Genomic DNA, 25,908 nt, shown 5'->3' on the forward strand with positions numbered 1-25,908 from the left:
CTGCTCACACTATGTACAGTTTTATCTAATTTTCTCTCTGTCAATACCTGATGTGGCCTTCTTGGGCCTTTCCTGAACTCTCATTCCATTACTCTTGTTGGTACTGTCTGTGTGTAGTAAGAGCATCTGTCTCACAGATTGACTTACTGTATATATTCAAATATAAGCCAAGATTTTTGGGCCCATAATTGGGGGTCTCGGCTTTATTCGGGTCAGCAGCCACCCGCCTCTGCTGGGCTTGCCATAAGATCTGGTGGTCCAGGGGTGGGCTGGGACAGGATGGATCCCTCCTGCCTTCTGTCCTGACCGACTGTGCCTTCCTTTACCTCCTTCCCGCCTCCTCCGCATACCTCTTACAATCCCCGGTGTTCCAGCGGTGAACCATAACAGGAACAGCTTTCTGTGCTGCTGCCTCGTGGAGAGCCACTAGTTATTGGCTGCTGCGAGTTCTTGCAGCTTCATGAATACTTGTGGCAGCCAATCACTAGCGGCTTTCCATGGGGAATGAGTGCATAAAGACTGCTTCTGCAACGGCCATGTTTCCCCTCGCAGCGGTGTCGCTTATGAGTGTTACATTTATTTATTAACTTCTCATTTCCCAGATCCAACTTGGCCAAACCCCATTTTCTACCCCACCCAAAGTTGCGAATACCTCCCCCAACCACATAAGTTCAACCAAACCCACCCAAGTCCACATATAACCTGTAACCCCCCAACACTGACACAAAACATACCACCAGCACACATGGGAGAGAGGGAGGTTCTTCAAAACACACTGAGTTGCCTTTGTAAAACAAAGTGTATGTGCTGAAGTCCACAAATTCTCACGGAGATAACTTTGAAAAGCAGTGTTCAGCACTTGTACTTATTTTACAAAGTCAACTCAGTGGTTTTTGAAGAACCTTTTGAACATTCATGAATTTTTTAAACTTTATATCAACATGTGATGATATTGCACTTTTAACAATTTGCTGCTATGGAGAGATTTTTGAGTCGATTGCACTTTGCTAGATAATGTTAGTAATTATTGTAATGAATTAATCTTACACTGTCGGAACGGGTGTCGGGTTGGGGGTCAGGTCGGAGAGATTCAGTCAGTGGAACGAATCATCAGAGTTGCCATTATGGCCTATGAGGAAAGTTGCTTTTATATACGAGCACTTTGGATTGCGAGCATGCTTCTGGAACGAATTATGCTCGCAAACCAAGGTAATAATAAGTTTATTCTTGTATACGGCCCATCCATGAGGTTCCGGGCGGTTAACAGAGAAGAGGAACTGTACAATAAGTGACATATACATAGAAAAAGTAAAACATTATAATAAGATTAAAATGCATAATTATTTAACAAACTTATCAAATAGGTTTTAAAAAATTTTCTAAGAACACAATAGGAATCCATTTGAAAGATCAGTGGGCTTAACCACTGTACTTGATTTTTCAAACAACATAAGCTGGGAAACATTTTAGAAAAAAGCTTCAAACATGTACTAAATCACTTGAAATATTGAAGCATTAACATATAAACATAAATAGAATATCATATTGCAAATAATATATATATATATATTTATATTTATTTTAATTTCTATCCCGTCCTCCTGGTAGCTCAGAACGGGTTACAAGCCAACATTCACAATGGAAAACATTTTGGACAATACAAGACTACAACTTAAGTACATTTTGGACAGTTCAAAGACTATACAGCAACTTAAGTACAGGAGAGTGCAGAAAGGAGGGGGAATATGAGGGGGTCAAGGGGTAGTTTGTAGTTAGTTCTCAAATCTCATGAAAATCTCAGAGAGGATGATAGCTAGAAGTCCTTGAGCATGCGCAGATGCTCAAGGCCCAGCAGCAGCCTAGCAAGGAAACCAGCAGCAGGCACTTTCAACACTTTCACCCGTAACATCAATAATATAACGCTTTCAGCTCTCCAGTCTTCCTTTGACTTAAATCTTAAAGATTTCTTCTCCCTTTCCGTCACTGAACAATTTTCTCTTTGGGAAACATCCACAAAATCCCTATTAAACTCTCTGGCACCCAAATCTGAAAAAAAAAACCCCATCTCTAATCAATCCTCAAAGAAACAACAACCCTGGTACAACGAAAATCTGGTCCTTCTCCGCCGACAACTTCGGTCTGCTGAAAACAAATGGTGTAAAACACACCATAACAGCTATCTCCTCCTCTATAAAGAAAAAGCCTGTCTTTATAAAAAAAACCATTCAACAGACTAAAAAAGATTATTATTCTAAACTTATCTCTTCCACTCGTAATTCTTCTACTCTCTTCAGTATCGCTCAGTCACTTTCAAAATATTCTAAAAAAAACCCAAAACCTACCTGTCTCAACCTTACCATCTGCAGATGAATTATCTCAATTCTTCGACGCAAAAATCAAAACTATAAGATCACACCTCGGACCTTCATTACCTATTTTCTCTGCCCAAACAAATAACGAATCTACTCAACTACCTTTCAGCTCCTATACTAATTTCAAAATGCCTTCACTAGCTCATCTATTCCTTATCTTACAATCCTTAAACTCCCCCAATAACCTTTCGGAAAGCATTCCCCCAATACTTCTTAAAAAAATTTTCTCCTTCTTCAGCCCATATATATGGGAAATGATTTCCAAATCTTTTTCTGACAGCGTTGTCCCTGTCGCTTGGAAAACAGCTCTTGTTTTTCCAAAACTCAAACAATACAATACAGATTCCTCTTTAACCAACAACTACCGTCCTATTGCCAATCTACCTCTAATCTCTAAACTTACAGAAAAAATTATTCATTCTCAACTATTAGAATTTTTTGATCAAACTCACGCTTTACATCCATATCAAACCGGCTTTCGTGCTTCACATTCTACAGAATTTTCATTACTCGGTCTTATCACAACTATATACTATTATCATGACCACCTAAAATCCGTTTTACTAATTTCTCTCGACCTATCTGCAGCCTTTGATACCATAGACCACTCTCTTCTACTATCCAGATTAAAAGACTGCGGTATTACAGGTCACGCTCTTACCTGGTTTATATCTTACTTTCATGAACGCAGTTCTAAAGTTCACGTAAAAAACGAAACTTCCTCAACCATATCACAAACTTTTGGAGTGCCTCAAGGTTCTGTTCTATCTCCGTTATTATTTAATATCTTCCTATCTCCTCTTCTCACTTTAGCACAATCAATAGGATTTACAATTTTCGCCTATGCAGACGATATACAACTTCTCCATCCAATCAATACTACAAACATCTTAGACGTAAAAGAAATAAACAATAAATTGGATATTATAAGTGACTGGCTCTTCTTAAATAAACTTTCACTCAATATCGATAAATCCTGTGGACTCCTTCTTCCTATCAAAACATCCGAATCACTATTAGGAACAATTTCTATTAAATCTCTACCACTACAAATGGAAACTAAACTTAAACTACTCAGCGTTATCTTTGATAGAGAGCTTACTTTCCATGACCACATAAGTTCAGTCGTAAAAATTTGCTTCTTTAAACTACGCATTATTCGTTCACTCAGCTCTATTCTGGATACCGACTCAATCAATATTCTGATTCACTCCTTAGTTATCTCCCATTTAGACTACTGCAACTCTCTCTTTAATGGACTACCCCAAAAAGAACTATGACGATTACAACTTATACAAAACACGGCAATAAAACTTATCTACAAAAAAGGTAAATTCGAGCACGTCACTCCTCTTCTCAAAGAGGCTCATTGGCTCCCTATCACCCACCGCATCATCTACAAAATTATCCTACTCTCCTTTAAAATCAAATTCTCTCACCTGCCTTCATTTCTCGATAAACTTTTAATACCACAATGTTCCCCCCGCACTCTAAGATCAACGGACCAAAAACTTCTTTTCATTCCATCCTTAAAAGAATCCTATTATACTCGGAAAACCAACTTTGCAATAACTGCACCCACATTATGGAACTCTCTTCCACAATATCTCCGCGATGAACAACAATTACCCAAATTTAAGACTAGCCTTAAAACTTTCTTATTTCAAGATGCCTTTGATAGGTCCTAATATTAATTTTTTTTTTTTTCTCCTCTTCGGTTTTTTTCTTTTCTTCTTGAACAAATATTTACCTCAACAAAGCGTCCCTACCCTTCTCGTCCTATCCCTACCCCTCCTTCTCATTTCATCTAAATTATGTAACTTTTCCCTCCCTCCCCTTTTTATCCTCACTTTCTAGTTTGTCAGTCTATGTCATTTATGTTCACTTCATACATTTCTATGCACTTACTATCATTTCTTTCTATTTTTAAATTTTATTGTTAACCGGTCAGACATTTGTTTTATGATCGGGATATTAAAAACTTGGAAACTTGGAAACTAGCGGTGCTTGGGTTAGGACAGGGCCGATCAGTGGGGGAGGAGGCGATCGCAAAGGGAGGGAGCAGCGTTGATGGCCTAAGGGGAGCAACAAAGCTGGTTCCTGGGGTCGGGTTGGGGGCTCGCAAATTGAGTCAATGCTCGGTTTGCGAATTACAGTTTGCTCGAGTGTTTTGCTCGTCTTGCAAAACACTCGTAAACCGTGTTACTCGCAAATCGAGGTTTGACTGTATTTAGATTTTAGCAAAGCCTTTGACAGTGTTCCAAACAGATGTCTAATAAATAAACTGAGTCCTCTCAGGATGGGGCCCCAAAGTGATTGGCTGGGTCAGGAACTTTTTGAGTAGAAGACATCAGAGGGTAGTGGTCAATGGAGATTGCTCTGAGGAAAGAAATATTACCAGTGGTTGCTAGGTTTTGTTCTTGGACCAGTTCTTTTTAATATTTTTATAAGCAAAATTGCTGAAGGGCTGTCAGGTAAGATTTGCCTCTTTGCAAATGATACCAAAATCTGCAATAGAGTAGACACCCTGGATGGTGTGAATATTATGAGGAAAGACCTAGTGAAGCTTGAAGAATGGTCGGAAATTTGACAGCTAAAATTTAATGCTAAGAAATGCAAGGACATGCATTTGGTCTGCAAAAACCCGAAGGAAAGGTACAGTTTAGGGGGTGAAGAACTTATGTGCATGACAGAAGAGCGGGACTTGGGTGTGATTGTGATAATCTTAAGGTGGCCAAACAGGTTGACAAGGTGATGGCGAAAGAAGGATGCTAGGGTGCATAGAAAGAGGTATGCTAGTAGGAAAAAGGAGGTATTGATGCACCTGTATAAGACTCTGGTGAGACCTCATTTAGAATATTGTGTACAATTCTGGAGACCGCACCTTCAAAAAGATATAAAAAGGATGGAGTCAGTCTAGAGGAAGGCCACTAAAATGGTGCATGGTCTTTGTCATAAGGTGTATGGAGACAGACTTAAAAATCTTAATATGTATACTTTGGAAGAAAAGTGGGAGAGAGAAGATATGATAGAGGTGTTTAAAAACCTACGTGGCTTAAATGTGCATGCGTTGAGTATCCTTTATTTGAAAGGAAGCTCTGGAATGAGAGGGCATAGGATGAAGTTAAGAGGTGATAGCCTTAGGTGTAATCTAAGGAAATACATTTTTTAAAAAAAAGAGTGGTAGATGCATGGAACAGTCTCCTGGAAGAGGTGGTGGAGATAGAGACTCTGTCTGAGTTCAAGAAAGCAAGGGATAGGCACATGGGATCTCTTAGAGATAATGGTTACTGTAGATGGGCAGACTGAATGATCCATTTGGCCTTTATCTACCATCATGTTTCTATGTTTCCTTTTGAAAGGCTCCAGTTCACTTTCTGCTTCTCATTCTCACTCTCCCCAATCTCACTCCTTATCCCTCTCCTCTCCATACCACAAATCCTCACTCTCCTTCTCCTTTTCCTATCCCCTCACCAACCATCTTGTCATCTACCTTATTCTCCACTATCAAGCTCAAACATTCTCTTCCTTCTATTCATCCATCTCCTTTCTCTTTGTGGACCTTCCGTGTTCATCTTTGCCATCATTATTCCCCTTTGCTTCGGTGCACTCTCCTACTCCTTCTTCTGTTTACCGCTGGGGATGTCAATCCCAACCTTGGCCCTCCATGCCATCTGCTTCCCCACATATGTAATGTAATGTAATTTATTTCTTATATACCGCTACATCCGTTAGGTTCTAAGCGGTTTACAGAAAATATACATTAAGATTAGAAATAAGAAAGGTACTTGAAAAATTCCTTTACTGTCCCGAAGGCTCACAATCTAACTAAAGTACCTGGAGGGTAATAGAGAAGTGAAAAGTAGAGTTAGAGGAAAAATAAAAATAAAATAAACATTTTAACAAGACAGCATTGATCTAAATACTTTGGAAGGTAGAAGAGAGGAGAGAAAGGAATAGAAGCAGAAGGGGGAGCCGTTGAACAGTAGAATTCTGGAGAAATTTAAATGATAGAAATAGAACAAAACAAAGACATATGTAACTGCCCTAACCTTATACCTATTCCTCTCCTTCATTCCGCCTCCCTCCCTTTCTCATATGCCCTGTGAAATGCTCACCTGCCTGCCTTCACCTGCTTGCTCTCATTAAGATATGGATTTACCCTGAAGACTCCACTGTAGCTGCTGCCCTCTCTCATTGTGGCTACCACCTCTCCCATACACAATGCACTGGTTGAGGCGGAGGTGTTGGGCTTTTCTCTCCTTGCAGATTCCAACCTCCTCTCCCACCTCAATCACACAGCCTTTCTTCATTTGAAGTCCATTCCGTCTGCCTATTCACTCCTTTACCTCTCCGGATAGCAATCATTTATCGTTCCCCAGAGAAATCCCTTTCCTCCTTTCACACTGAATTTGACTCCTGGCGTTCTGTCTTTCTTGATTCATCTTCTCCCTTCCTCTTTCTTGGGGATTTTAACATTCAGGCTGACAATCCCTCTGATACTTATGCCTCTAAATTTCTTGCCTTACCCTCATCATTCAACCTCCAGCTATGTTCCACTATCCCTACTGCCTTGATCTTGTCTTCTTTTCCAACTGCTCTCTGTCTAACCTCTCTACCTCACTGTTCCCAATCTCTGATCATCATCTGATAACCTTCACAATTATTCCCCCTTCGCCACGCTGTCATCAACAGGTTTTGAAATCTTCAAGCCCTTGATCCTTCCACGCTCTCAACCACTGTTTCACCTTTCCACGCCTCCACTATATTATCCAAGTCTGTCCATGAGGCTGTCTCGTCAAACAACTCTATACTATCCTCTGCTCTGGACACCCTGCACCCTCAACCTCAACCTTGGCTTAATCCCAGTACCGCTTCTTACGCTCCATAGGTCATGACTGTTGGAGAATATGTTAGAATGGGAATTGTCCTTGCTATTAATTTCTGATTTTTTTTCCTTCAAATTACAGTAGTCAGGACTGACCCTGCCATGTTTGGTTTTGGTATATACAGTAGTTTATATTTGTAGGATCTATTTGTCTGTATAGAATTATAGATAAATGTAAGATATTGCACAATCAAAATGTGTTAGATATGTAGAATTAATTTTGTTATGTGGCAAATAGATTTGTTTACAGTTTGGTTTTATTTCTTAGGCCTCATTTGGATGCATTATGATCCCATTGGTCAAAATATAATTAGATAAAACAGCTTAAGTGAACATGTGAAATTTCTATTACCCTAAATGATATGAAGGATAATCAGTAAGCTGGTTCCTAAGGGGGTGTAATACAAGTGTAATTAATATTTTAATCATGGATGGTGATGAAAGTTGCAAAGACCACATTATGATGATATAATTGTATTTCTGTTCACTTTTTTATTCATTTGATCTCAGATACTGTGAATCATAGTTGCTTAAATAGTGTGCCGCCAGTGGTCATGCAAACACCAGGACAGCTGGACTGGCACGGGGTTATTCTCCCAATGAACCTCCCCCAGTTTAATTTAGTAAGGAAACACCAAATATTGTCAGAATGGTCCTTGGTAAAGGTTCAAACAATTATTTTTATTTCTTATGCAAAAAAACCCTCCAAATCTTCAAACATATGACCTGAGCAGCATAGTGGGTTCCAATGTGAATTAGAGTTCAAAACCACTTTTAAATCCACAAGACAGTGGCAAAAAAAGCAAACATTATTCAGATTACAAACAAGCAAGATTAGCACAGTTCCCAGGAACAGCCTTTTCCCTGTGCTTCCACTGTGAAATTACCTAGGTTTCCTCCCCCTCCTTGGGAATGAGATTAACATTTCACAGTCCAATAAAATAAGGCCAGGATTCTAAAAAAACGACGATCTGCTAATGCAGCCGTTTTAATAGCGAATTAAAAAAAGTGAGACATTCTCAAAAAATCACGCATGCAGATGAGGTTGGCAGACAGCAGCGAAGATTTGCTAAATTTGCATGTGCCCATCGCTGGTGATGGCGTTGGGCACATGTGCAGAAAAATGTGTAACTCCCCAAACCCCCTCCCCCCCACAACAACAGCGGAAGAGATGCCCACTCTCCCTGCTTCCAAGAAATGCCTGCTGCCACTCTGCCGCGCGCACCCCCCCCCAACGGGAGATATGCCCACTCTCCCCGTTGCCGAATGACCCGCCCTTGCCATAGAACACCTTCCCCCGCCTCTAATGCCCCCTCCCATGACACCCCCTCTCCCTTACCTTCACATAGATGCACAAAGGGACGTGGACACCCTCCTCCCAGCTGGCCTGCCTGCATCGTCTAAAATGGGCCTTCCCCTCCCCGGTTCTAAATTTCTGTTACGTTAATTAATCTTATTTTCATGATTTTGTAATTTCTGTAATTGTGATTTCTGGACGATTGTTGTCCTCCTCTTAGAATGTATATTTGCTCACAACCTATGTTTAGGTATAGTAGTTGGTTATAAGTAGTATTATTATTATAGAATCTTTTCATAAATTAGCATCAATGTGTCTACATTTAGGTACACTCACTTATTGCAGATCGATGGCTGGCATAAATGCCCATGTATAAATGCAGCACTTTAGCATGTAACAGGGAGTCCTACCCAAACTCCGCCCACATGTATGTGCTGCCTCCCTTTGCAGTTATGTGCTAAGGCAATTTGTGCACATACTTAATAAAACACTGCTGAGTTTTTGCTAGCACTTACACATGTAAGTATACATTCACCTACATAAGTGCTAATATTCTATAAATTTTAGCACACAAGGGAGTACTTAAGTTTAGGCGCTATGCCATATAGAATGAGAGGAACAGCCTGTATGGGCAACATTTAACTCAGACTAAGTGGAGGTGAGGTTATGGAAACGTTAATATGTATACATGTCCTTGATAACATTGATCCCCAAATTGTTCTGAAGGACCAAAGCCAGTTAAGTTTTCAGAGTATGTGCATGAATATGATAGAGGTAGTGCATAGAGGGGAAAACATGTGCTTATAGTTATGAAATTACCCCAAAGTATCAAATTCACGTTTTTTTGCCCAAAGGCTTTATGTCTGCTTATGTACAAAGTTATGAAATAGCACACAGTTATCCAAGAATTTAAAATTCCCTGAAAGTTCTAGATTTAAGAACCCAGCTATCACTCTTAACTGAAACACATGGAGTGGAATTTGCAGGGCTATAGAGGGAAGAGGGCAGGGCCCTAGTGACACTTTTGACATTGGATCACATCCCTCTCTGCTGGTTATAAATGGCAGTAAACACAGTAGGAGCATATTTTGACTGGAGTAGAAAATTAGGTGGGGAGGAGTGTGAGCCATCAAAAACAGAAAAGGAGAAACTGAAGTTCCGTGACCTGGCTCATGATCATGTTTATCTTACATTAGACTGTAAATTAATAACTAAATAACTTGAGTTGTTTGCTTTATATTTTTATTGATGCTTGCAGCCTTGACATTTCAGCTTGCAGTTGAACTTCCAGGGCAATCTTTGTGTTGGGTAGAGAATCTGAAGGGGTTAATTATGTGCCCATCAAAATTATTGCTTTACTTCTGTACTTCCTGGGGCCAGCATTTTTGTGGGGATGGGAGTGGGGGTATAAGTCGATGGATGTGTTTATTATTTTTTTTTTAGAGTATCTACTTTATAGAGGAATAAAGCACAAGCTACTGTTGGAATGTGTTTTTTTTGTTATGATGTGTTTATATCAACAGATTACATTTCCAGAGAAGTGTCCTTTGTAAAAGAACCCTTAAAAAGACATCATTGAAATTTCATATAACTTAATAGAAGATATGATGAACATGGTTCGCTTACTGACAGAGTTTGAGTGCTACTTCTTTTCATACTGTTTTAGGACAAATAAATTTTAGATGGCAGGGAGATTGTTTCAGATTCCTGGCTTGTTTGGATTTCTAGAGCCATTGGACATTTCACTGTCTTTGATTAGGAAATAATTTACAATAAAATGATCAGGGACACATTTTTTTCCAAGAGTAAGTTTGAAACTGATCTATTGTCGGAATCTGTGCAGCCTTTGTGAAGGAAAGCTGTTAAAGCAAGGATATCTGTCTTCATCTACTGAGTCAGCATTCGTATTGTTATATACTGTTACCTTCTTTTAGCATGATGTTGAAAAATGCACATTTTATATTTCTACAAATGTTGTCTGCTTCATTGTTTACTCTTTATTAACTACTGTATATAGACGAATATAAGTTGATCTGAATATGTTGAGACCTTCATTTTTCCCCCCAAAAAGGAGGAAAAATGGTTGACTCGAATAAAAGATGGGCAGCTTAATATTCAAGTGTCCTGCCCTGCCAGGATCTGCACCCTGCGCCTTCTCCTTGCTCTGCCCATTGTACCTCCTCTCTGCCAATATCCTGCATATCGCTGCAGCTTCCCTATGACTCACGTACCTGGAATCCCTGGTGGTCCAAAGGTGTAAAGGGTAGGAGCGAGTTTTCTGTGCTCCTGCCCCACTGCTGAGCTGGTTGCTGCCCTGAGTTCTGGCGGTTCAGTTGTACCGAGTAGGAGTGCGCTTTGGTGCTGCTGCTTGATGCTTGCTTGGCTTCCTGAATGGCTGTGGTGAATCTCGTGAGAATTTGTGGGAGCCATTCAGGAAGCTGCTCAGCACTGAGCAGCAGCATCAAAGCGCTCTCCTGCTTGGTATAGCTGAAGTCAGAACTTGCAGCAGCGGCCAGCTTAGCAGCGGGGCAGGAGTGCGGAAAGCTCACTCCTGCCTGCTACACCTCTGGACCACCAGGGATTCCAGATACGTGAGTCGTATGGAAGGCGCAGCAGCATGCAGAATATCGGCAGGGAGGAGGGACAAGGTGCAGATCGTGGCTGCTCGGCAGAGGCCTGCAACAGTCTGGGAGGTGGTGGGTGGGAGCTGGTCTGAATAGAAACCGAGACACCCATTTTTGGGCCAATTTTTGGGCATAAACATCTCGGTTTATATTTGAGTATATACAGTAGTGATTTTTATTTTAGCTGTATGCATTGGATTTGGCATTGAAATGGCCTATAATTTTCAGTCAATATTATGTGGTCTATTCATGACAGATGGTAGAGCATTGCTAACATGAATATGTCTCAATTTCATACGTTTAACTATTGGTGGATGTTAGTTAAAGTCTAGGGGCTCCTTTTATCAAGGTGCGCTACGGGGTTAGCGCGTCGGACATTTCATCACACGTTAATCCCCATGGCAAGCCAAAATACTAACGCCTCGTCAATGGAGGCGTTAGCGACTAGTGCGGCAGGCGGTTTAACGCACGGTATTCCGCGTGTTAAACCTGTACCGCGCCTTGATAAAAGGACCCCTAGGTGTTAAATGATAGAATTTGCTTGCTTTTTCCTGATTCCATAAACTTACATATAAGAGAAAATTATAAGAGAAGGGAAGGAAAAGTAAAAAAAATAAAATAAAAATCCAGCTATGTATTTTTAGTTTTTAGAACATCTAATATAATAAAGAGCTAGCCGCGCATGCGCACTTCTATTTGCGTGTTCCGTGCGCTGTAGGTCTGTGGCCGAAGGAGTGCGCATGCGCGAGTCCCCAGCCTTGACCGCGGCTTGAGGCGTATGCGCCAGTTAGCTGCATCGGGCGACAGGAGCATGGTCCTGCCGCCGCTGCCACTCCTGTTCACAGCGGCCTGCACGTCGCCGACTCCCCCCCTCCCACAACAACCGCTACCGCTCCTGTTCTTCCCCTCCCTCCAGTCACCGCTGCCATTCCTATTTAAAACGGCCTGCTGAGGTTCGCGGCCGGCTGTAGCGAACCTCGCAGGCCGCTCTCCACATGGTAGTACGTTCCCTCTGACGCGATCGCGTCAGAGGGAACATGCTACTGAGGTGAACAGCGGCCTGCGAGGTTCGCTACAGCCGGCCGCGAACCTCAGCAGGCCGTTTTAAATAGGAATGGCAGCGATGACTTGAGGGAGGGGAAGAGGAAAAAGAAGGGCCATGGAGCAGGCAGGAAAGGGGGCTGTTTTGGTGGGAGGGTTGTGCTGATTGCAGATAGCAATCATGGGTGGGGAGGGGGAACAGAAAGGGGCCATGGAGCAGGTAGGCATTGCAGAACAGGGGGAGAGGGAAAGGAGGCTGCTTTGGGGGGAGGGGTGTGCTGGGGGCAGACAGCAATCAGGTGGGGGAGGAACAGAAGGGGGCCACGGAGCAGGTAGGCATTGCAGAACAGGGGGAGAGGGAAAGGGGGCTGCTTTGGCAAGCAGGGGGGCCAGGGAGACAGACAGAAAGAAAGACGGACAGACAGGGGACAGGGGACCAGGGAGAGACAGACACAAAGAATGACAGACAGACAGCGTCCAAGGAGAGAGAGACAAATAAAAAACCCCCAGACATATACACATCTATTCTGGGCGGCAGGAGGAAGGCAGTACGGAGTGCTGCTGGGAGGAGGACTTCGAGCCGCAGAAGACTGTCCCCAAAGCCCCTGCGGAGAGTTGGACCAACCTCTCCTTCCTTACCAACGCCGAAGAAGCTGCAGGCCCCGCTCCCTGTCGCGCTCTGAGCACTCACGATTGGCTGAAGGGTGTCATGCCAGTGCTGCAGGTACAGGGGGATGCTTTTGTTGCAGACGTGTGCTGGGGGGTAGACAGCTTTGCTCGGGGGGGGAGGGGGAAGACACAAGGGGGTCAGGGAGAGGGAAAGGGGTATGCTGGGGGCAGACAGCTTTGCTCGGGGGGGGGGGCGGGGGAATGACACAAGGACACAGACACAAAGAATGACACACAGGGGGCCAGTGAGACAGACAGAAAGGAAGACATTCAGGCAGCGTCCAAGGAGAGACAGCCAGCGTCTAAGGAGAGACAGCCAGTGTCCAAGGAGAGAAAAACAAATAAACATAGACAGACAGACAGCGGCCAAGGGGAGAGAGAGAAACAAAGAAAGATAGACACACACATCTATTCTAGTACCCGTTAATGTAACGGGCTTAAAGACTAGTGGCTTAATAAAATCACTATGAAGAATTTGAAGTACCATTCTATTGTAAATGACCTGGATGTTTCCCAAATAATAGCATGCTTCCTCAGAACAATATCAGATATCTAAGTATGAAAAAGACATTGCCATTCATTAATAAAGCATTGATACACTGTCATGTTGGATTTCTAGCTAATATATTGATGTCACAGGTAAGTAGGAGTGTTGCTGGCCTTGCTTACTTTTTATCAGATGTGTTTGCCAAGAGAATATGACCCTCCCCATTTACAACTGTGATTAGTCTGCTGGACTGAGGGCACTGTGAACAGGAGAATGAGAGTTGAGAGGAAGATAGGATCTTTTTATTAAGGTATGCTAACCAATTTAGCATGCATTAAATGTGCACCTTAATAAAAGGACACCTTAGTCTTAGTTGAAGTACTGTATAGGGTTCCAACCTCTCCAACCCCACGCTGGCTCTGTGATGTAAACAAAGTAAATAAAAAAGACTTTTCCTGTCGCTTTTAGATCCTAGTTCACACTTGCTGTCTAATATCAGCTCTGGCAGGATACACATTTAAAATCTGACATTATTCAAATCATGTTAGTCCCAGGCTCTGGTTGTCTTCTGATAACTAACTTGCCAGGGTGTCCTTCTTTCTTCTTCCCTTCCCTTCCGTTTCCCTTCCCTCCCCCGGAGGTCTGGCATCTTTCCTTTTGGCCCTAGATTTGGCCCTCTGTTCCTTTTCTTTCTCCATCCCTGCTTCTCAGTCTCACATTAAAGCGGCCTGCAGAGGATCACCAGTTGACTGTAGTGATCCTCATTGGCCTCCACAGCACGCTCCCTCTGCTGCGGTCCTGCCCCTCTTCTGATCTACAGGACCATGGCAGAGGGAGCGTGCTGCTGAGGCTACGGCAGCCTGCTAGGATTGCTACAGCCAACTGGTGATCCTCTGCAGGCTCCTTTAGTACTTATTCTCAAAAGAATCAAATGAGTAGGACATCAACATGGAAACTATAAGTGCTTTTATAATCTTAATCCTCTTATTTTTCTCTTCTTTCAAAAGATCATTAATATTAATCTGGAACTTTATATATTCTTCATATTAAAATTATCTATTTTTAAACTGATTAATTATTCCTAAAATTACCTCTTTCCTTGAATCATTTTAAAATAATTGAAGCTTTTTTATCAATTAATTTTCTTCATATTTTTTCTTAATTGACCCTATCCTTATGTACAAACCTTAAATGTTCCCTTTTTTAAAAAAAATTAATTTTATAAATTGTATAAATTGTATTTCTGCCTTTTACCTACTTGTTCCAGTTTGTATTAATAGAACATAATCATTAGTTTGTATAATTTTGTCTCATTTGTATTTGTATTTGTCATCTCTGGCTTTTATTAGAAACATAGAAACATAGAAATTGACGGCAGAAAAGGGCCATAGCCCATCGAGTCTGCCCATACCAATGACCCGCTCCTTGATTCTTGATTGTACATTACAATTATGTAATACGCATTGAAATATTGGATATTGCATAAAATCAAAATTTAATAAACTTGAAACTTGAAACAAGGTAGAACCAGCATTTTTGCAGCTCTTCCCGACTGACCCTCCCCCCTCGCCCCCTAAAGCAGCAGCGGCAGCACAGCAAGAGGCAGCGCTGCCGCTCCTGCTTTAGGAAGGCATGGGGAAGAGGGTTGGTCACCGAATTGGCCAGGCCAATTTTTAAAAAAATCAAATCGATTCGAATTGATTCACCCAAAGTGAATCGGTGAATCGATTTGAATTGGAAATCGGGCAGCACTGGTGTGAACTTGCTGTTCTTTGGTTCTTGGAAAAAACAGTTACTTACCTGAATCCTGATGTCCAAAGTGAACATCTGCAAGTCCTCACATACCACTCACCTCCTCAAAGTGTTGCACTCAAGTTGATTGACAAATACTGAGGTGGTTCTGTGCAACATTGGGAGGCAGATATTGCACGCATGTATGGTGGAGTAACACAAAAGCTTCTGGTAAATACTAAGTAATTTTTCTTGCACAGCTCCATAGTGGTTTCACCCATGATGTGAAGACTTGTATTTTGCTCTCAATGGAGGACACCTGCCTGGTTTCATTATTGTATACCGCAGAGACAGAGTGGCTCAAAAAGGTGGGGGCATTACCATATACGTCAAAGAGGGAATTGAATCTACTGGAGAGAGCACACCACGACTGACGGATAAGTTAAAGTCTCTATGGATCAAAATTCCAGGAACAAATGGACTGGAAACGAAGATTGGGATCTACTACCGACTCCCAGGGCAGTCCGAAGAAATTGATGCGGAAATAACAAACGAGATTAAGCGCAGCTGCAAGGGAGGCAACGTAGTTATCATGGATGACTGGAACGTAGGCACCTCCGGCTACGCTAGGGAGACCAAGTTCCTGGATACTGTAGGCGATTGCTTCCTGGAACAACTTGTCAAGGAAAATATGAGAGGAAATGCAATTCTGGACTTAATTGTAAATGGACTACGAGGACCGGCACAACATGTAGAAGTAGAAGGGACGCTGGGAAGCAGCAATCACAATATGATCCGCTTCGACCTGGATGCAAGTGAGAAATATCGGTCCAAAGCATGCACCGGATTAGCATGTGCTAGCTGAAAAATTACCGCCTGCTTAAAAGGAGATGGTAGTGGCTAGCGCGCGTGGCAATATAGCGCGCACTATTCCACGCTTTAAGACCCTAACGCACCTGTGTAAAAGGAGCCCATAGTGTTTGGCAACAATCTGTACTACTTTGTGAACAATTTCAATAATAAACCAGAAGGCTGATTCATTGATATTTTCAAAACAAAACTAAGGGGGATCTTTTACAAAGTCGTAGTAGTGATTCTGCCATGGCAAATGCACCAAGGCCCACTCAATTCCTGTGGACTTGGTACATTTACCATGGCAGCATCACTACAACAGCTTTGTAAAAGACCCTCTAGATAAGTGCAAAGTGTAAATGAAGCCTGAGCATGAGAGCATTAAAATGTCAAATTAATTTTGCCTCTGACTTTATACCAGTCAGTAGTATATATTTTTTTGTTTTAAACCTCATAGAAAGTGTAGAAGATATATTAAATTCTGTTAATATCTAAGACTTGTTTTTTTACTCTTTTTTTAACAGAATTTCAGTTATATGTTATTAGCTCGGTACACTATATTTTAGTGTAAATCGTGTTTTATTGTTGTACAATCAGCAAACACACAGAACAAAGCAAAAGCATAACGAGGTCGAGAAAACCAAAAGTACAAGACATGATTTGGAAATAGACCCCCGTCCCCCGCTCTGCCCACTCCCGATTGCATACACTCCACCCATACAGGAATCCAAACCCCCATACCCCACCCCCATCTCCCCAAAGAAAACAAACAGACCAGAAGAACTTCTGAGCAAGCTGTGTTCTTATGCCACTCAGCAAGCACCGAACAGAGATATCCCCAACCCAGACCATCCTCCCACGGAAACCACCCCCACACTCCCCAGCTTACGAACAACACACTCCACTACATCCATACCAACCATCCACATTCAGCCAAACACCATACCAAACATCCCAGGGAAGCGTTCGAGGACATGCGGTATCATCACCTAGAACGAGCTTAAGACCAGACTTCTGGCCCTAGGGGAAAGCGATTGAATATAGGAGTCCTAGATCTGCAAAAAAACTTTTTTCTGCTTGAAAGACAAGCGGGCATGGCGTTGCTCCAAGAGCATCAAATTATGAAAGCGGTTCCTCCAAGCCCAGGAAGCAGGTGCGGTCGGTTGCATCCATACACTAAGTATGATCTTCTTACCTAAAACAGCAGCCTTCCGAATTAGCATCCGATGTCCCCAAGCAGACACCCTCAAAGATTCATACCGATCCAGAAGTAAGCCTACCGGCGACATCGGAAGAGATTGGCCAAAAAGCTTTTCCAGAAAGAGGAGTACAGCCCTCCAAAAAACTTTCACGCGAGGGCACCCCCAAAAAGCGTGGAAAAATGAATTACAGCCCTGTTGACATTTAGGGCAGGTCGGGGAAGAAATACCCCCTGCTTTGTTCACCTGCTCTTGGGAAAAGTATGCTCGATAGACCACTTGAAATTGGCATTCCCTTAGTTCGGCAGGTACACTATATTGTAATATGAAACTTGTTGGAAACCTAATAATGCCTTTTTTTTCTGTTCAGATGATGAAGATGACTTTATTAAGAAGAAAAGTTCCCGGAAACCCAAAGAAAATGGAGCATCCATGGTAAATAGCACAAAAACATCAGGCGGAAGATCAGAAGCAGAGACTAAGCCACACACTAAAGCAAAACCACCTTCACCAGTAAAACTAACTCCCACATCTGCATTGGACTATTTTGGAACTGGCAGTGTTCACAGGTCGGAAAAGAAACTGGTGGCTAGCAAAAGGAAAACAGTAAGTATTGAAAAACTGAGAAAACAATTTAAAGGTGAGGTGAGGGGAATGCTCTGTTTCTGTCACTTCCTTGTCATCGAACAAGATAAAAACTAAAACAGTTATTTTTTTAAATTTTCTGAACCCACTTATGAGCCAAGGAAAAGTTATTTGACCTAGCTCTCTCTAAACCATCCATAATACAACAGATATTGTCTATGCATTCTCATGCCATAATCTTGTGCTGTTGCATTTTCTCGCTATTCAAGATTTCAGTATCTACTGTAATAGTTCTGTAGTTTGGAAAAAAAAATGAGAAGGAACATAGCTGGACCATTTATCTTATAAATTAGATAGACTGTGGCCCAATCTTGACCAAAAAATCAATGACAATAGCATAAAATTGTATTCAGTACTGGTCCAATAACCAATGAGATTCCTGTAATGGGAAACATGAGCATGTCTTTTCATCCCTTAATCTATGCTGCTATATTCTGCACCAGTTGCAAATGAGATAATATTTGTGGAAGACCTGGCAAAATACCATTACAGTAAACAAAATGAAACAATATCCAAATGAGACAATATCCAATAGCCCTAAGATGATCACATTCCAAATAAGGACAAAGTTGATGTACAATTTTTCAATAATAATCAAAAAGAGGAATGGGGTTAATAAGGCAACAAATTAAAAAAAAGGACTTCCCACACAAATATATTGAACTCCAGGCTTTTAGGTTTATAGTATACCATCAAGATGGCTAACGAAAGAAAAAGCCTCAGTTATATAGGTAGAAAAAACTTTTGCTATTATTGTATCAGCAATATTTCTCAAAAAATGTAGGAAACAAATACAGTTCAATTATGCAAACAGTTATTTATCAAAACACTATGGCCCAGATTCTGTATAGGACCCCTGGGACGGGCGTCCTATACAGAATTGGGCCTGCACCCGCCTAAAATAAACCTGATTTTGTAATCGACATCCATTTTACAGAACCGGGTTATTGTAGATGTGGCCGCTATACTTATTGTGGCAAAGGATCTCCCTACTGCAGTAAGTATAGTGGCCACAGCTGCCAGTCCCCCCATCTCCCCGAATGATCGTGGCAGAAGGGAGCCCAACCGCTTCTGCCCGAAGACCCCCCAATGAAGATCGCAGCAGAAGGGAGCCCAACCCTCCTGCCCAAAGACACCCCCACAGCTAATCCTCCTCCCCCCCACTAACCTGAAAAGTTGGCTGGTTGGCTGGCCAGGTCTTCCTACCATCCGTCCGGTAGTCCCGCCTCCGTCAAAATGAGGCAGGCCTGCCCCTTCCCAGTGCATTGTGGGATGCACCGGGGAGGCACCTATGACCTAATTGGCCCAGGCACCTATGACCTAATTGGCCCAGGCCCATAAGAGGGGCTTTAGACGCCTGGTCCAGGGTCAATCAGGCCTTAGGCCCCTCCCCGGTGCATCCCACAATGCACCAGGAAGGGGCAGGCCACCTTCATTTTGACGCGGGCGGGCCGGACGGATGGTAGGAGACCCGTCCGGCCAACTTTTCAGGTTGGGGGGGTTAGCTGTGTGGGGAGGTGTATTCGGGCAAGAGGGATTGGGCTCCCTCCTACCGCAATCTTCGTGGGGGTGGGAGGTCTTTAGGCAGGAGGGGTTGGGCTCCCTCCTGCCATGATCTTCGGGGGGGGTCTTCGGGCAGGAGGGGTTGGGCTCCTTCCTGCCGTGATTTTTCGGGGGTGGGGGGGACTGGTGGCCGCAGCCGCATTTGCTATACTTATCGCAGCAGGGAGATCTCTTGCTGCGATAAGTATAGCTGGCCTACATTGTACGCGTTTTCCACTGTCCTAGTGAGACGCGTATGGCCACCTAGGTTCGCCTAAGGCTACATCTAGCCAGGCTTGCAGGCCTCCCTAGGCTCCTGGAGGCACCTTCAATATAGGCGGCTTGTCTGGGGAGCGTTTTTTTAAAAAACGTGTATCCCGATTGGCTGGTTAGAGAGCTGTAGGATGCAGTTTGCAGAATCAGGGCCTATGTGTTGTACAGTTTTTCAATAAATGATTTTTGACTCATTTTGAAAACATGGTCCTTCAACTTCAAATCTGAATCCACCCACTTCTGGATATCAACCAAACTGCTTATTGCAATTTATTTTCTCAAAGTGCAAGGTTTACAATTATCTATCTTATTTTCCAAATACTATTCTTGTTTTGCAGTATTCAGCTTCATTTTATACTAATAAAACCGGTTCAGAACCAAAGTAAATATTGATTAACTCCAAATAATCTTGGATTCAGAAATGTCATAAATAGAAAACTAAAGCTGTATGTGCAAATATATGAAATGTTACACCAGATCTGCTTAATATACCTCCTAAAGACATAGAAACATGATAACAGATAAAGGCCAAATGACCCATCTAATCTGCCCATCTGTAGTAACCTTTATCTTTTCTTCTCTCTAAGACAGGAGTGTCAAAGTCCCTCCTCGGGGGGCCACAATTCAGTCGGGTTTTCAGGATTTCCCCCATGAATATGTATGTGATCTATTAGCATACAATGAAAGCAGTGTATGCAAATAGATCTCATAAATATTCACTGGGGAAATCCTGAAAACCCGACTGGATTGCGGCCCTCGAGGAGAGACTTTGACACCCCTGCTTTAAGAGTTTCCAGTTAATCAAGCCTTCAGTTTCTGATGTTGTGCTTTTGTCTGAGTCTTCTCCCTGTAGTGTATTGTGGCTGAAGTTGTCAGCCAATTGTTTGCCATTAGTTTGGTATCTTTATGGCACCAGCTATGCTAATGGCCTCTTGTGGTCAGCGACAGGGTAAATTTACTATGTTAGCACTTGCTGCTGCCTCTCACTCAAACAATTGTCCAACCCAATAATGGATTTTATTTTTTTTGCTGTGCCTTCCACCAAAATATAATTCTGCCACTAGGGTCGCAGATGTTGAGTCTACTTTTATAACAGGATGCCTTTGTGAGAACATAAGAATAACCATACTGGGTCAGGCTGATGGTCTGTACAGCCCGTATCTTGCTTTCAGCAGTGGCCAATCCAGGTCCCAAGTATTTGGCAGAATCTCAAACAGTAGCAAGATTCCATACTACTGATCTCTGGGGAAGCAGTGGCTACCCCATAACTTGCTTTGAGCAAAGGCCAACTTAAGATCAAGAAGATCCTTGCTTAGTAATGTCGGGGATACAGACTGCAAATCTCAAGTGCCTGTGGCCAGTTACCAGAACTAATCTTGGTTACTTGGCCTACATACGGGCTCTCATTGATCAGAGTCTTTCCCCACTATATGAGCATTTTTTGCATTTATTTTATTGCTATTAAAACAAATTATTGTTCTTAATGTTCAATAATGCTGTATAATACTTAGCTCGGGTATTTTGTATTGCCCGGCTTTCCCCCGATGGAAGATCTCCGTTTCGCTCTCGTGTAATACTGAGAGCTTCTTTAGGACAGCATAATATTATACAGATTTTTCTATGCATGTATTACTTCCGGGGAAGAAATACCGGAAGTGACATAGAACACCGTTATAATTAGAGCTCGTCGATGGTTAACTTGTTGGCAATCCTTAATGGATCAGAATGCGGCGAGAATTGTTCGTGGTCACAGCAAACAGTAAGTAAACTGATGATATTTTAATATACCTCCAAAAAGAGATTCGTCTGTCTTGTAAGTCTTTAAGATAAAAGATATATATAATTAAAAGTAGAGGGTGGTTCCCCGAAGTCTTCATGCCCCTACCTTTGGGGGTTTCCTCGCCCCTGGGAGAACTGATGGTCTGGGGTGGAGGAGGCGATGCTCTAATCTCCGGGCTAAGGGTGGTATCAGGCCCTAGAGAGATCCCTCCGGTCTCGCCCACACCCGGGATCCTCAGCAGGCTAACATCCGGAGTTATTGATGCAGCTCCCTGCATCCGCCTGAGCAACTCTTCGATGTTGCTGAGTGTCAGCACTCCAGAGCGCTGCGAGGCACCAGCAGTGCTCTGGCCTCTCCTTTTCGGCATTGCGTCCAAGAAGAAACAAAATTAAACTGGAAACAGGCTGTCGCCAGCTAAGAAAACAGGTAACTAGGGAGCTCTGGTCAGATGCATGTCACCCGATTGAATAGACAGCAGCCATCTTGGATCTCCCGTATGCATTTTTTGAGCAGACTTAAACCGATGTTATCAAGGTATGACTTCCGGATGGTAGTACAGACTGTAATTATCGCAAAGTTGGATTATTGCAATGCACTGTATTTAGGGATGGTGTCTTCACAATGTATAGCCTTACAGATGATTCAAAATGCTACGTTGCTGCTGATATGTGGTGGAAAGAAATTTGAATACGTTACACCTTCGTTGAGAACACTTCATTGGCTGCCTATCAAATTTCGAATTCTCTTTAAAGTTCTTGTGTTGGTGTTTAAAGTTATTCACCATGGCATCCCCTGGTACTTAATACAAGTAATGACACTTTATTGGCCATCTAGATCTTTAAGGTCAGAAGGGGCGATACAATTGTCTTTAAGCGAATTTTCACAAATACATTATGAAAATACAAGGGTATCTGTAATTTCCATAGCAGGGGTGTTATTATGGAATAAGTTGACAGGGCCATTGAGAGCACTTCTGGATTTACAAAAGTTTTAAGAAAATACTTAAAACTACTCTCTTTGTGGAGGCGTTTGAATGAATGAATTGTAATATTTCATGGAGATATTAACATTATTGGATGGGGAGGTGATTTACATAGTAACACGGTAAATGACGGCAGATAAAGACCTGAGCGGTCTATCCAGTCCGCCCATTAGTTATTCTCATTAGAAATACATGATTAAATTAACTTGCCTCTTCTTTGATATTTCTGGGCAAAAGTTCACCTGGTAATGTCCTAGGTTCCAACTGCTGAAGTTGCCGACAAACTCACTCCTGTCTACCCAACCAACCGTAAAGTCCGGCCAGCAACATCCTCATGTTCCAAATTAGTAAAGCTCCCATTGATGCTTTCCAGCCCATCCTACCAGTCTTACTTCTTTAATTTATATAATTTGTTTGTTTTCTAATTAGAGATCCTTTGTGTTTAACCCATGTTTTATTGAATTCCATCACCGTTTTCCTCTCCACCACCTCCACCAGCCTCTCCGTGAAAAAGAATTTCTTAACATTACTCCTAAGTCTTCCTCCCTGCAATCTCAAGATATGCCCTCTAGTTTTACTATTTTCCCTTCTCTGGAAAAGATTTGGTTGTATATTAATACATTTCAAGTATTTAAACGTCTGTTTCATATCTCCCCTGTCCCTCCTCTCCTCTAGAGTATATATATTAAGGTCTTTCAGTCTTTTCTCGTACTTCTTTTGGTTCAAACATCTTACCATTTTCATCACCTTCGTCTGGACCGCTTCAAGTCTTTTAATATCCTTCACCAGATATGGCCTCCATAACATCACAATACTCCAAAGTGCCCCCTCACCATTGACCTATACAGGGGCATTAATACCTCTCTTCTTCTGCTGGTTATTCCTCTTTCTATACAGCCTAGCATCCTTCTGGCTACAGGCACCGCCTTATCACATTGTTTAGATGCCTTTAGATGATTCACATTTACCCGTTCTGTACCATTCAAGATTTTGTAGACCACTATCGTATCCTCTTTCAGCTGTCTCTTTTCCAAACTGAAGAGCCCTAACTTCTTTAGCCTTTTTCATATGAGAGTTCATTCACTTTTTTCATTTTGGTCACCCTTCTTTGAACCTTTCCTAATTGCAGTGTATCTTTTTAGAGATATGGCAACCAGAATTGAATACAATACTCATGATGAGGTCACACCAAGGAACAATGCAGAGACATTATAATATTCTTGGTCTTATTTATTACCATCCTTTTTGTAATAATTCCTAGCATCCTGTTTGCTTTGTTTTGCTGTCATTGCACACTTGGTAGAAGATTTTAACATATTGGTTACAATGACATCTAGATGTTTTTCTTGGGTGCTGACTATTGAGGTGAATCCCATCATTAAGTAACTATGATTTGGATTCGTCTTCCCAATGTGCTTCACAGCATTTGGAGGCCCAAACTTACAATTTCCTAAGGTCTTTCTGCAGTTTTTCACAGCTAACGTGTTTTAACAACTTTGAATAGTTTTAAGTTATCTGCAAATTAAATCACCTCATTTGTTCCAATTTCCAGATAATTTATAAATATGTTAAATAGCACCAGTTCTAGTACAAATCCCTGTGGCAGTCTACTATTTGCCCTCCACGGAGAAAAATGACCATGTAATCCTACCCTCTGTTTACTATCCATTAACCTGTTTTTAATCCACATCAGAGCATTGCCTCCTATCCCATAGTGTTTTAATTTTCTTAGACATCTCCCATGAGGAATTTTGTTAAAAGCTTTCTGAAAATCTCGATACACTACATCAACTGGCTCACCTTTATCCACGTGTTTTTATTGACGCCTTTAAAGAAATGAAGCAAATTTCCGAGGAAAGACTTCCTTTAGCTAAATCCATGCCAACTCTATTCCATTAAACCATGTTTGTCTACGAGGATCAATTGAAATATTTCCAGCCTGACTAAGAAAAAACAAGATGGCATTGACAAGCATCTTACGGCTAGATTTTCAAGTTAGTCTGACATTTAATTTTGTCAGCCTTTGAAGTGAGCAACTACTGTATATACTCGAATATAAGTCGATTCAAATATAAGTGAGACCCCCATTTTCCCCCCCAAAAAGGAGGAAACATGATTTGACTTGAATATAAGACAGGGGCTTAATATTCAAGTGCTATGCACTGTCAGGATCTGCACCCAGTGTCCCCTCCCTCACGCCCTCCCCTGCCAGGCTCTGCATTCAGCCTCCCTCCCTGCAAGGCTCTGAACCCAGCCCCCTTTCCTACCAGGCTCTGTACCCAGCCCCCTTCCCAACCAGGCTCTGCAGTCAGCCCCCCTCCCTGCCAGGCTCTGTATCCTGTCCCCCCCTCCCTGCCATGCTCTTCACCATGTCCCACCTTCCTGCCCTTGTACCCTCTTCCCCCTTTGGTGGTCTAGTGGTAGGCTGAGACAGAAGGGATCCCTCCCGTCCCAGCCGATACTAACAATTTTTTTTATCCCCCGTGTACCTTTTCTCGCATCCTGTGTCTCTCCTTTCAGTTTCTCCCTTCCATCATCTCCTACTTTTCTCTTCCCCACGCCATCTGCCCTTTTTCGCCCCCTCTTCCATCCAGTATCTGCCCTTTGTCTCCCCCTTATATAAAGCATCTTCCCCCTCTCTCCCTTTCCATCAGTATTTCCTTGTGTCTCTCTCTCCTCAATATGCTGATGCTTTCAAGACCATAAGTAAACATGCACTTATCTGAATTGGTCTGGATTAAGGTGGCAACGCCCGCAAGAATATGCTAGACCAGGGGTGCCCAATAGGTCGATCGCGATCGACCGGTAGCTCGCCAAGGCAAAGTGAGTCGATCATCCAGGACTCCCTTTGCCTTGGCGATCTATCGGGCCGATCAATCTTCCTCTCCCCGACGTCAATTCTGCCTTCGGAGAGGAAGTTCGGGCCAACCAATCGGCCCGAAGCAGAGAGAGCATGGGGCGTCATCGGCGTCGTCTTTGGGGCCTGTTATCCATTGGTGGCGTTAGGGTCCTGTTCCCCGATGGCAGCGGCAGTGGCAGTGGCTTGGGGAAGGGCAGGGAGAAAGAAAGGGGGGCAGGCAGGGAAACAGAAGGAAAGAAGAGAAACAGAAAAAAAGAAAGGGGGCATGAAGCGAGAAAGAAAGAAAGGTCAGGGAGAGAGAAAGAAAAAGTTGGGGGAGGGAATGAGGTGTGGAGGAGAGGACGCATACAGTCTGAAAGAAAGATTGGTTGCACAGTCAGAAGAAGAAAGTGCAACCAGAGACTCATGAAATCACCAGACAAGGTAGGAAAAATGATTTTATTTTAAATTTAGTGATCAAAATGTGTCCGTTTTGAGAATTTATATCTGCTGTCTATATTTTACAATTTGGTCCCCTTTTACTAAACCGCAATAGTGGTTTTTAGCGCAGGGAGCCTATGAGCGTCGAGAGCAGCACTGGGCATTCAGCGCAGCTCCCTGCGCTAAAAAATGTTATTGTGGTTTAGTAAAAAGGGAGGGGGTGGGAATTTGTCTATTTTTGTATGG

At 42.5% G+C, this 25,908-nt stretch overlaps 1 protein-coding gene across 7 annotated transcripts in view; it reads left to right on the plus strand.

The window, feature by feature from the left end:
• Positions 1-25,908, plus strand: part of RFC1 (replication factor C subunit 1) — a 363,193-nt gene that overhangs the window by 135,255 nt on the left and 202,030 nt on the right. For all 7 annotated transcript variants that reach the window (XM_033947362.1, XM_033947360.1, XM_033947358.1 and 4 more), the window contains one exon: positions 17,531-17,766. In XM_033947362.1, the coding sequence (XP_033803253.1) occupies positions 17,531-17,766 (236 nt within the window). The remainder of the gene's footprint in view (positions 1-17,530; positions 17,767-25,908) is intronic.

The sequence above is a fragment of the Geotrypetes seraphini genome, chromosome 1 (genome assembly GCF_902459505.1).
Source record: "Geotrypetes seraphini chromosome 1, aGeoSer1.1, whole genome shotgun sequence".
Lineage (NCBI taxonomy): Eukaryota > Metazoa > Chordata > Amphibia > Gymnophiona > Dermophiidae > Geotrypetes > Geotrypetes seraphini.